Source organism: Lichenostomus cassidix, unplaced genomic scaffold (genome assembly GCF_008360975.1).
Source record: "Lichenostomus cassidix isolate B80296 unplaced genomic scaffold, HeHo_3.0 HiC_scaffold_37, whole genome shotgun sequence".
Lineage (NCBI taxonomy): Eukaryota > Metazoa > Chordata > Aves > Passeriformes > Meliphagidae > Lichenostomus > Lichenostomus cassidix.
Genome location: NW_028147279.1, coordinates 1,828,311 through 1,839,884, shown reverse-complemented (window position 1 = coordinate 1,839,884; position 11,574 = coordinate 1,828,311). Strand labels below are relative to the sequence as shown.

Below are 11,574 nucleotides of genomic sequence, written 5' to 3'. Positions count from 1 at the left end.
TGCCCAGATGAGCTCCAGGTGTGTCCGGGTGAGCCTCAGGTGTGCCCAGGTGTTCTCAGGTGTGTCCAGGTGAACCCAGGTGAGTCCAGGTGTGCCCAGGTGAGCTCCAGGTGTGCCCAGGTGTGCCCAGGTGATTCCAGGTAAACCCAGATGTGCCCAGGTGAGGCCCAGGTGAGCCCAGGTGAGTCCCAGGTGTGTCCCAGGTGTGCCCAGGTGACATCCAGATGCCCCCAGGTGTCCCCAGGTGAGCCCAGTTGTCCCCAGGTGTCACAAGAGGCCTCTCAGGTGTCCCCAGGTGTCCCCAGAACCCACTCAGGTGAGACCAAAGAGCCACTCAGGTGTCACCAGGAGTTTCTCAGGTGTTACAGGTGAGCCCAGCTAACCCCCCAGGTGTCCCAGGAAGCCTCCCAGGTGACATCCAGGTGTCCCCAGGTGAGCCTCAGGTGCTCCAGGTGACATCCAGGTGTCCCCAGGTGAGCCTCAGGTGACATCCAGGTCACTCCCAGGTGCTCCAGGTGACATCTGGAACTCCTCCAGGTGGCTCAGGTGACATCCGGGAGCTTCCCAGGTGTCACGAGGATCCACTCAGGTGTCACAGGTGAGCCCAGGTGAGCCCCAGGTGAGCCCAGGTGAACCCAGGTGTGCCCAGGTGTGCCCAGGTGTGCCAAGAAGCCTCTCAGGTGACATCCAGGTGACCCCCAGGTGTCCCCAGGTGTCACAAGAATCCACTCAGGTGTCACAGGTGAGGCCAAGGAGCTTCTCAGGTGTTACAGGTGAGTCCCAGGTGACCCTCAGGTGACCCCCAGGTGTCCCCAGGTGTCCCCAGGTGAGCCCAGGTGTCCCCAGGTGAGCCCAGGGGTCACAAGAAGCCTCTCAGGTGTCCCCAGGTGTGCCCAGGTGTCCCAAGAAGCCTCTCAGGTGACATCCAGGTGAGAACGAGGAGTTTCTCAGGTGTGTCCAGGTGTTCCCAGGTGTCCCCAGGTGACCTCAGATGACCTCCAGGTGTGCCCAGGTGACATCCAGGTGACCTCCAGGTGTCCCCAGGTGTGTCCAGGTGTGTCCAGGTGTCCCCAGGTGTCCCCAGGTGTCCCCAGGTGTGCCCAGGTGACCTCCAGGTGTCCCCAGGTGACCTCCAGGTGCGCCCAGGTGACCCCCAGGTGACATCCAGGTGACCCCCAGGTGCCCCCAGGTGTGCCCAGGTGTGCCCAGGTGACATCCAGGTGACCCCCAGGTGTCCCCAGGTGCGCCCAGGTGCGTCAGTCGCCGCCGTTCTGGCTGATGGTGCGGCGGATCCAGGCGCTGAAGGCGCACACCTTGCTGTACACACCTGGCTTCCCCTCCTGGCCGCACACCTGCAGCCCCCAGGAGACGATGCCCTGCAGGTAACCCCCGCAGAGCAGGGGGCCGCCGGAGTCACCCTGGGGACCGACAGGTGAGACAGGTGAGAACAGGGGAGGGACAGGTGAGACAGGTGAGACGGGGGAGGAACAGGGGAGGACAGGTGAGCACAGGTGAGCACAGGTGAGAACAGGTGAGACAGGGGAGACGGGGGAGGAACAGGGGAGGACAGGTGAGCACAGGTGAGACAGGTGAGAACAGGTGAGAACAGGTGAGCACAGGTGAGAATAGGTGAGGGACAGGTGAGAACAGGTGAGCACAGGTGAGGACAGGTGAGGACAGGTGAGCACAGGTGAGGACAGGTGAGGACAGGTGAGCACAGGTGAGACAGGTGAGGGACAGGGGAGAATAGGTGAGACAGGTGGGGGACAGGTGAGACAGGTGAGATCAGGTGAGATCAGGGGAGGAACAGGTGAGACAGGGGAGAATAGGTGAGGGACAGGTGAGACAGGTGAGAACAGGTGAGCACAGGTGAGAACAGGTGAGGGACAGGTGAGAACAGGTGAGCACAGGTGAGACAGGTGAGAACAGGTGAGCACAGGTGAGAACAGGTGAGGACAGAACAGGTGAGAACAGGTGAGAACAGGTGAGCACAGGTGAGGGACAGGTGAGCACAGGTGAGGCATTCCAGGTGTTCCCCAGGTGTGTTTCCATTCCCATTCCCCTCCATCCAGGTGAGTCCAACCCATTCAGTCCCATCCAGGTGAGTCCCCCCAGGTGTTCCCCAGGTGTTCCCCAGGTGTTTCCCACCCATTCCTCCCCATCCAGGTGAGTCCCACCCAGTCAGTCCCATCCAGGTGAGTCCCTCCAGGTGTTCCCCAGGTGTTTCCATTCCCATGCAGTCCCATCCAGGTGAGTCCAACCCATTCCCTCCCACACAGGTGAGTCCCCCCAGGTGTTCCCCAGGTGTTTCCCACCCATTCACTCCCACACAGGTGAGTCCAACCCTTACAGGTGAGTCCAACCCATTCAATCCCATACAGGTGAGTCTCCCCAGGTGTCCCCCAGCTGTTTCCCAACCATTTTCCCCCATCCAGGTGAGTCCAACCCATCCAGGTGAGTCCCACCCATTCGGTCCCACACAGGTGAGTCCCTCCAGGTGTTCCCCAGGTGTTTCCATGCCCATTCAATCCCATACAGGTGAGTCCCTCAGGTGTTCCCCACCCATTCCCCCCCCATACAGGTGAGTCCCACCCAATACAGGTGAGTCCCCCCAGGTGTGTTTCCCGCCCATCCCCCACCCAGGTGACCCCCTCCCCTCCCCTCCCCCCGGGCGCACCTGGCAGGAGTCGGTGTCGTCCCCGGCGCGGCCGCCGGCGCAAAGCATGTTGGGAGTGATGGCACCTGGGTACAGGTGAGCGCAGGCCGCGTTGGACCAGGTGTACACCACGCCGCACTGCAGCACGTCCGGGAACGCACCTGGCCAGGTGAGATGGGACAGGTGAGATGGGTGGGATAGGTGTGGGACAGGTGAGGGACAGGTGGGACAGGTGGGACAGGTGAGGGACAGGTGGGACAGGTGGGACAGGTGAGGGACAGGTGGGACAGGTGTGGGACATGGGGACAGGTGGGACAGGTGTGGATGGATTGGGCAGGTGTGGGACAGGTGAGATGGGTGGGATAGGTGTGGAACAGGTGAGGGACAGGTGTGGGACATGGGGACAGGTGGGACAGGTGAGGATTGATGGGACAGGTGTGGGACAGGTGAGATGGATGGGGATGGATGGGACAGGTGAGGGACAGGTGGGACAGGTGGGACAGGTGTGGATGGATTGGACAGGTGTGGGACAGGTGAGGATTGATGGGACAGGTGTGGGACAGGTGAGATGAATGGGAATGAATGGTACAGGTGGGACAGGTGAGATGGATGGGGATGGATGGGACAGGTGTGGGACAGGTGTGGGACAGGTGTGGGACAGGTGAGATGAATGGGAGAGGTGAGGGACAGGTAGGGACAGGTAGGGATGGGTGGGACAGGTGAGATGGATGGGTGGGACAGGTGTCCCAGGTGTCCCAGGTGTCACCTCCCGTTTTCCTCCTTCGGCCCTCCCCTCTCCCCCCTCACCTGTTCCCCCAGGTGTCCCCTGACCCCTCCAGGTGTCACCTGTCCCCCTTTTCCTCCCCCCCACCCCCCACCTGTCCCATCCCCCCTCACCTGTCCCATCCATTCCCATCCCCCCTCACCTGTCCCACCCTCACCTGTCCCACCCTCACCTGTCCCCCAGGTAACCCCCAGGTAAGTATCTCACCTTGCGCCCCACGGGTGCTGCCCCAGCCCGACACCACACACCTGTCCTTCCTCACCTGTCTCACCTGTCCCATTCATTCCCATTCATCCTCACCTGTCCCATCCATTCCCATTCATTCCCATCCCTCACCTGTCCCTCCTCACCTGTGCCATTCATTCCCATCCATTCCCATCCTCCTTCACCTGCTGCTCCTCACCTGTCCCACCCCTCACCTGCCCCATCCCTCCCTCACCTGTCTCATTCATTCCCATCCCTCCTCACCTGTCCCACCCCTCACCTGTCCATCCCTCACCTGTCCCATCCATTCCCACCCCTCACCTGTCCCCCAGGTATCCGCAGGTAGGTAACTCACCTTGCACCCCACAGTTGCTGCCCCAGCCCGACACCACACACCTGTGCTTCCTCACCTGTCCCACCTGTCCCATTCATTCCCATCCCTCCCTCACCTGTCTCTCCCTCACCTGTCTCACCTGTCCTATTCATTCCCATCCATTCCCATTCCTTCCCACCTGTCCCATCCCACCCCTCACCTGTCTCATTCATTCCCATTCATTGCTATTCGTCCTCACCTGTCTCATTCATTCCTATTCATCTCACCTGTCCCACCCTCACCTGTCCCATCCCTCCCTCCCCAGCCCCACCTGTCCCATTCATTCCAACCCCTCACCTGTCCCATTCATTCCCATTCATTCCCATCCATCTCACCTGTCCCACCCTCACCTGTCCATCCCTCACCTGTCCCATCCATCTCACCTGTCCCATTCATTCCAACCCCTCACCTGTCCCATCCCCCCTCCCCTGTCGCGCAGGTAACTCACCTTGCGCCCCGCGGGTGCTGCCCCAGCCCAACATCACACACCTGTGCTCCCTCACCTGTCCCACCTGTCCCATTCATTCCTATCCCTCCTTCACCTGTCCCATTCATTCCCATCCATACCTCACCTGTCCCATTCATTCCCATCCATACCTCACCTGTGCCATTCATTCCCATCCATACCTACCTGTCCTTCCTCACCTGTCTCACCCCCACCTGTCCCATCTGTCCCTCACCTGTCTCATTCATTCCTATCCCTCACCTGTCCCACCCTCACCTGTCCCATCCATTCCCATTCATTCCCACCCCTCACCTGTCCCGCAGGTAGGTAACTCACCTTGCGCCCCGCGGGTGCTGCCCCAGCCCGACACCACACACCTGTCCCCCACCTGGGGACACCTGCGCGGCAGGGGGGCGGGGCGAACCCGCGCGCTCAGCCGGGCGGGACGGCGCAGGCGCAGCAGCATGACGTCACTGTCATGGCCGCCGCCGGGGCGGTAGCGCGGGTGGGGGAAGGCGCGCGCCCAGGTGAGGCATTGCTCCGCCCCCTCGCGCTCCCGCAGGCTGTGCTCGCCCAGCAGGACCCGCAGCGGGCTGCGCAGGGGAGGGGAGAGCAGGTGAGACAGGTGAGCTCAGGTGGGCTCAGGTGAGCTCAGGTGGGCTCAGGTGGGCTCAGGTGGGCTCAGGTGAGCTCACCTGGGACAGGTAAAGGGGAGGTTTGGGAAGGGGGGAAAGGTGAGGCTTGGATGGTGCTGCCCAGGTGTGCCCAGGTGTATCCCCAGGTGTATCCCCAGGTGTGCCCAGGTGTATCCAGGTGTATCCCAGGTGTGTCCCAGGTGTATCCCAGGTGTGCCCAGGTGTGTCAAGCGGTGCCCAGGTGTGCCCAGGTGTATCCCAGGTGTATGCCAGGTGTGTCCCAGGTGAATCCCAGCTGTGTTTCCATCCCCCCAGGTGTATCCCAGGTGTCCCCAGGTGTGTTTTTCTCCCCCAGGTGTATCCCAGGTGTGCCCAGGTGTGCTCAGGTGTATCCCAGGTGTATCCAGGTGAATCCCAGGTGTGTTTCCACCCCCCCAGGCATATCCCAGGTGTCCCCAGGTGTCCCCAGTGTATTCCAGGTGTGCTCAGGTGTATCCCGCGTGTGTCCAGGTGAGCCCAGGTGTGTTTCCATCTCCCCCAGCTGTATCCCAGGTGTCCCCAGGTGTGTTTTTCTCCCCCCAGGTGTGTTTCCATCCCCCCCAGGTGTATCCAGGTGTATCCAGGTGTACCCCAGGTGTATTTTTCTCTCCCCAGGTATATCCCAGGTGTACCCCAGGTGTGTCTTTCTCCCCCAGGTGTATCCCAGGTGTGTTTCCACCCCCCAGGTGTATCCCAGGTGTCCCCAGGTGTATCCCAGGTGGGCTCAGGTGTATCCAGGTGTTCCCCAGGTGTTCCCAGGTGTGTTTTTCTCCCCCCAGGTACTCCAGGTGTATCCCAGGTGTGCTCAGGTGTCCCCAGGTGTTCCCAGGTGTGTTTTTCTCCCCCCAGGTATGCCCAGGTGTACCCCAGGTGCCTTTTTCTCCCTCCAGGTGCGTGCCAGGTGTATCCGGCTGTACCCCAGGTGTGCCCAGGTGTGTCTCACCTGTCGGTCTGGCAGTGGGCGGCGGTCAGCACCCAGCTCCGGCCAATCAGCACGCCCCCGCAGTGGACTCCGCCCCCCGGCCGCAGCAGCAGCACCTGGTGGGGGTGGAGCTTCTGCTCGCACTTCTCCCCGCCCACGATGCGGTTCTCGTCCTCACCTGCGGCCGCTGGGACCAGTAGGGACCAGTTAGAGACCAGTGCGGACCAGTACGGACCAGTTAGAGACCAGTTAGAGACCAGTATGGACCAGTTAGAGACCAGTTAGAGACCAGTGCCGACCAGTATGGACCAGTATGGACCAGTTAGGGACCAGTATCGACCAGTGCAGACCAGTTAGAGACCAGTTAGAGACCAGTATGGACCAGTTAGAGACCAGTATGGACCAGTTAGAACCAGTTAGGACCAGTTTGGGTCAGTTTGGGCCAATATGGACCAGTTAGAACCAGTATGGACCAGTGCAGACCAGTTAGAGACCAGTGTGGACCAGTGTAGAACCAGTGCGGACCAGTTAGAACCAGTGCGGACCAATATGGACCAGTACGGGTCAGTTAGAGACCAGTATGGACCAGTTAGAAACAGTGCGGACCAGTATGGACCAGTACGGACCAGTTCGGGTCATTTTGGACCAGTATGAACCAGTTAAAACCAGAATGGACCCATTTGGACCAGTTTGGACCAGTATGGACCAGTACAGACCAGTTAGAACCAGTACAGACCAGTGTGGATCATTCTGGACCAGTATGGACCAGTTAGAACCAGTACGGACCAGTTTGGGTCATTTTGGACCAATAGGGACCAGTTAGGGTCAGTTTGAACCAGTTAGAACCAGTTTGGACCAGTTAGAACCAGTATGAACCAGTTTGGGTCATTTTGGACCAATAGGGACCAGTTAGGGTCAGTTTGAACCAGTATGAACCAGTTTGGGTCAGTTTGGACCAATAGGGACCAGTTGGGGTCAGTTTGGACCAGTTAGAACCAGTGCGGACCAGTTTGGGTCATTTTGGACTGATTTGGACCAGTCAGAACCAGTTTGGACCAGTACAGACCAGTATGAACCAGTATGGGTCAATTTGGACCAGTATGGACCAGTTAAAACCAGTACGGACCAGTTTCGGTCAATTTGGACCGATTTGGACCAGTTAGAGCCGGTGTGGACCAGTTTGGACCAATATGGACCAGTTAGAACCAGTACAGACCAGTTAGAGCCAGTTTGGACCAGTATGGACCAGTTAGGACCGATTTGGACCAGTTAAAACCAGTATGGATCATTCTGGACCAGTATGGACCAGTTAGAACCAGAATGGACCCATTTGGACCAGTACGGACCAGTTAGAACCAGTACGGACCAGTTTGGGTCATTTTGGACCAGTACAGACCAGTTAGAACCAGTACGGACCAGTTAGAGACCAGTATGGACCAGTTAGAACCAGTATGGACCCATTTGGACCAGTTAGAACCAGTACGGACCACTGTGGACCAGTATGGATAATTCTGGACCTGTATGGACCTGTTAGAACCAGTATGGACCAGTTTGGACCAGTTTGGACCAGTTTGGACCAGTATGGACCAGTACAGACCAGTGACTTCTCAGAGGCCTCAGAGAGCCTCCCCAGTTCACACCAGTTCAAACCAGTTCAGCCCAGTTCACACCAGTTCATCCCAGTGCTCCTAAGGTGCATTCCCAGTTCATCCCAGTTCAAACCAGTTCAAACCAGTTCAGCCCAGTTCACACCAGTTCACACCAGTGAGCCCAAAGTGTCTCCCCAGTTCACATCAGTTCATCCCAGTTCAAACCAGTCCCCCAAAGTGAATTCCCAGTTCATCCCAGTTCAAACCAGTTCAGCTCAGTGCCCCCAAAGTGAATTCCCAGTTCGTCCCAGTTCACACCAGTTCAGCCCAGTTCAGCCCAGTTCACACCAGTGCCCCAAAGTGTCTCCCCAGTTCACACCAGTTCATCCCAGTTCAAACCAGTGCCCCAAAGTGAATTCCCAGTTCATCCCAGTTCACACCAGTGCTCCTAAAGTGGATCTCCAGTTCATCCCAGTTCACACCAGTGAGCCCAGAGTGTCTCCCCAGTTCACACCAGTTCATCCCAGTTCAAACCAGTTCATCCCAGTGCTCCTAAGGTGCATTCCCAGTTCATCCCAGTTCAAACCAGTTCAGCCCAGTTCACATCAGTGCCCCCAAAGTGGATCTCCAGTTCATCCCAGTTCATCCCAGTGCCCCCAAAGTGAATTCCCAGTTCACACCAGTTCAGCCCAGTTCACACCAGTTCAGCCCAGTGCTCCCAAAGTGGATCTCCAGTTCATCCCAGTTCAAACCAGTTCACACCAGTGCTCCTAAGGTGCATTCCCAGTTCATCCCAGTTCAAACCAGTTCATCCCAGTACTCCTAAGGTGCATTCCCAGTTCCTCCCAGTACATCCCAGTGCCCCCAAAGTGAATTCCCAGTTCAAACCAGTTCACCCCAGTGCCCCCAAAGTGAATTCCCAGTTCAAACCAGTTCACCCCAGTGCCCCCAAAGTTCTTCTCCAGTTCATCCCAGTATTCCCAGTTCATCCCAGTTCCTCCCAGTAACCTCTCGCTTCCCACCCACTCCCTCCCAGTTGCTCCCAGTTGCTCCCAGTCCCTCCCAGTGCCCCCAGTTCACCCTCCCAGTACAAACCAGTTCCACCTCATCAATTGCCTCCCACTCAGCCCAGTTCACACCAGTGTCCCCAGTTCACCTCCAGCTCCCTCCCAGTATGGCCCAGTGCCTCCCAGTATGGCCCAGTGCCTCCCAGTTCATCCCAGTTCATCCCAGTGCCTCCCAGTTACTTCCCAGTTCATTCCCAGTTCATCCCAGTTTGCTCCCACTTACCTCCCAGTTCCCTCCCAGTTCATTCCAGTTCATCCCAGTGCCCTCCAGTTCCCTTCCAGTCCCTCCCACTTCCTCCCAGTGCTCCCAGTTCACTCCCAGTTCATCCCAGTTCCCTCCCAGTTCATTCCCAGTACCCCCAGTTCCCCTCCAGTTCCCTCCCAGTGCTCCCAGTGCCCTTCCCAGTTCAGCCCAGTTCATCCCAGTGCTCCCCAGTCTCTCCCAGTGCTCCCAGTTCACACCAGTGGCCCTCAGCCCCCTCCCAGTCCCTCCCAGTACAAACCAGTCTCACCAGTAGCCAGCAGCAGCAGGGCCAGTTCCCTCCCAGTGCCTCCCAGTTCATCCCAGTGCCTCCCAGTTCGCTCCCAGTGCCTCCCAGTTCCCTCCCAGTGCCTCCCAGTTCCCTCCCAGTGCCTCCCAGTTCATTCCCAGTTAATCCCAGTTCATTCCCAGTGCTCCCAGTGCCTCCCAGTTCACACCAGTAGCCCTCAGCCCCCTCCCAATCCTCTCCCAGTACAAACCAGTTCCCTTCCATTGCCTCCCAGTTACCTCCCAGTTCACCCCAGTGCCCCCCCAGTCCTTTCCCAGTGCCTCCCAGTGCTCCCAGTTCAATCCCAGTTCACTCCCAGTTCACTCCCAGTTCCTTTCCACTTTCCCCAGCTCCCTCCCAGTACAAACCAGTACAAACCAGTCACACCAGTGGCCAGCAGCAGTAGTGCCAGCACTGTCCCAGTGCCTCCCAGTTTGTTCCCAGTGCCTCCCAGTTCAATCCCAGTTCAATCCCAGTGCCTCCCAGTTTGTTCCCAGTGCTCCCAGTTCAATCCCAGTGCCTCCCAGTTCAATCCCAGTGCCTCCCAGTGCCTCCCAGTTCAATCCCAGTGCTCCCCAGTTCCCTCCCAGTGCCTCCCAGTTCAATCCCATTGATCCCAGTGCTCCCAGTTCAATCCCAGTGCCTCCCAGTTCAATCCCATTGATCCCAGTGCCTCCCAGTTCAATCCCAGTGCCTCCCAGTGCTCCCAGTTCAATCCCAGTGCCTCCCAGTTCATTCACAGAGATCCCAGTTCAAAACCAGTGCCTCCCAGTTCAATCCCAGTGCTCTCAGCTCCTTCCCAGTGCTCCCCAGTCCCTCCCAGTTCTCTCCCAGTGATCCCAGTTCAATCCCAGTGCCTGCCAGTTCACTCCCAGTTCACTCCCAGTACTCCCAGTTCACACCAGTCTCCCCCAGCCCCCTTCCAATCCCTTCCCAGTACCTCCCAGTTCCCTCCCAGTGCCCCCCAATCCCATCCCAGTCCCCCCCAGCCCCCTCCCAGTACAGACCAGTCCCACCAGTGGCCAGCAGCAGCAGTGCTAGCACTGTCCCAGTGCCTCCCAGTTCAATCCCAGTTCATCCCAGTTCCCTCCCAGTGCCTCCCAGTTCAATCCCAGTGCCCCCCAGTTTGTTCCCATTGATCCCAGTGCCCCCCAGTTCAATCCCAGTGCCTCCCAGTTCAATCCCATTGATCCCAATGCCTCCCAGTTCAATCCCAGTCCCTCCCAGTTCTCTCCCAGTGATCCCAGTTCAATCCCAGTGCCTCCCAGTTCACTCCCAATTCACTCCCAGTACTCCCAGTTCACACCAGTCTCCCCCAGCCCCCTTCCAATCCCTTCCCAGTCCCTCCCAGTCCCCCCCAGTGCCCCCCAGTGCCCCCCAGTCCCTCCCAGTCCCTCCCAGTGGCTCCCAGTACAGACCAGTGGCCAGCAGCAGCAGCGGCAGCAGCCACTCCATGGGAGGAGGAGGAGGAGGCTGAAGGTGCTGCTGGCCCTTTAAATGCCCCAGCGGCCCGGCCGGTCCGGCCAGCCCCGCCCAGTGCCTCCCAGTTCAGCCCAGTTCAGCCCAGTTCAGCCCAGTGCCCTTCCCAGTGCAGCCCAGTTCAGCCCAGTTCAGCCCAGTGCAGCCCAGTGCCCTTCCCAGTGCCTCCCAGTTCAGCCCAGTTCAGCCCAGTGCAGCCCAGTGCCCTTCCCAGTGCAGCCCAGTTCAGCCCAGTTCAGCCCAGTTCAGCCCAGTTCAGCCCAGTGCCCTTCCCAGTGCAGCCCAGTGCAGCCCAGTTCAGCCCAGTTCAGCCCAGTTCAGCCCAGTTCATCCCAGTGCTTCCCAGTTCAGCCCAGTGCCTCCCCAGGGCCTCCCAGTTCAGCCCAGTTCAGCCCAGTGCTCTTAAGTGGCTTTTCCAGTTAATCCCAGTGCCACCCAGTTCATCCCAGTTCCCCCCAACAGTGCCTCCCAGTTCAGCTCAGTTCATCCCAGTCCCTCCCAGTTCAGCCCAGTGCTCTTAAGTGGCTTTTCCAGTCCCTCCCAGTTCAGCCCAGTGCACTTAAGTGCCTTTTCCAGTGCCTCCCAGTGCCTCCCAGTTCATCCGAGTTTCCCTCAACAGTGCCTCCCAGTTCAGCCCAGTGCCCTTCCCAGGGCCTCCCAGTGCCTCCCAGTTCAGCCCAGTGCTCTTAAGTGGCTTTTCCAGTTCAGCCCAGTTCAGCCCAGTTCAGCCCAGTGCCTCCCAGTTCATCCCAGTTCCCCCCAACAGTGCCTCCCAGTTCAGCCCAGTTCAACCCAGTCCCTCCCAGTTCAACCCAGTGCTCTTAAGTGGCTTTTCCAGTCCCACCCAGTTC

General features: G+C 59.0%; 1 protein-coding gene and 1 long non-coding RNA gene across 2 annotated transcripts; one reads left to right on the top strand and one right to left on the bottom strand.

Annotated features, from left to right (window-relative positions):
• The first annotated feature begins 387 nt into the window (after positions 1–387).
• Positions 388–1,320, top strand: LOC146423597 (uncharacterized). Its single transcript, XR_014847428.1, has 5 exons — positions 388–463; positions 496–619; positions 660–795; positions 992–1,012; positions 1,242–1,320. It is a non-coding gene; the product is annotated as an uncharacterized LOC146423597 (long non-coding RNA).
• Positions 737–10,897, bottom strand: LOC146423596 (kallikrein-6-like). The gene is made up of 7 exons (XM_085044606.1): positions 10,663–10,897; positions 6,080–6,245; positions 4,799–5,055; positions 2,678–2,817; positions 1,242–1,418; positions 992–1,012; positions 737–795 (listed from the first exon to the last, which is right to left on the bottom strand). Exons 1-5 carry the CDS (start codon positions 10,697–10,699, stop codon positions 1,257–1,259), a joined length of 762 nt encoding a protein of 253 aa, XP_084900732.1. The 5' UTR covers positions 10,700–10,897; the 3' UTR covers positions 737–795; positions 992–1,012; positions 1,242–1,256.
• Between the last annotated feature and the right edge of the window lie 677 nt (positions 10,898–11,574).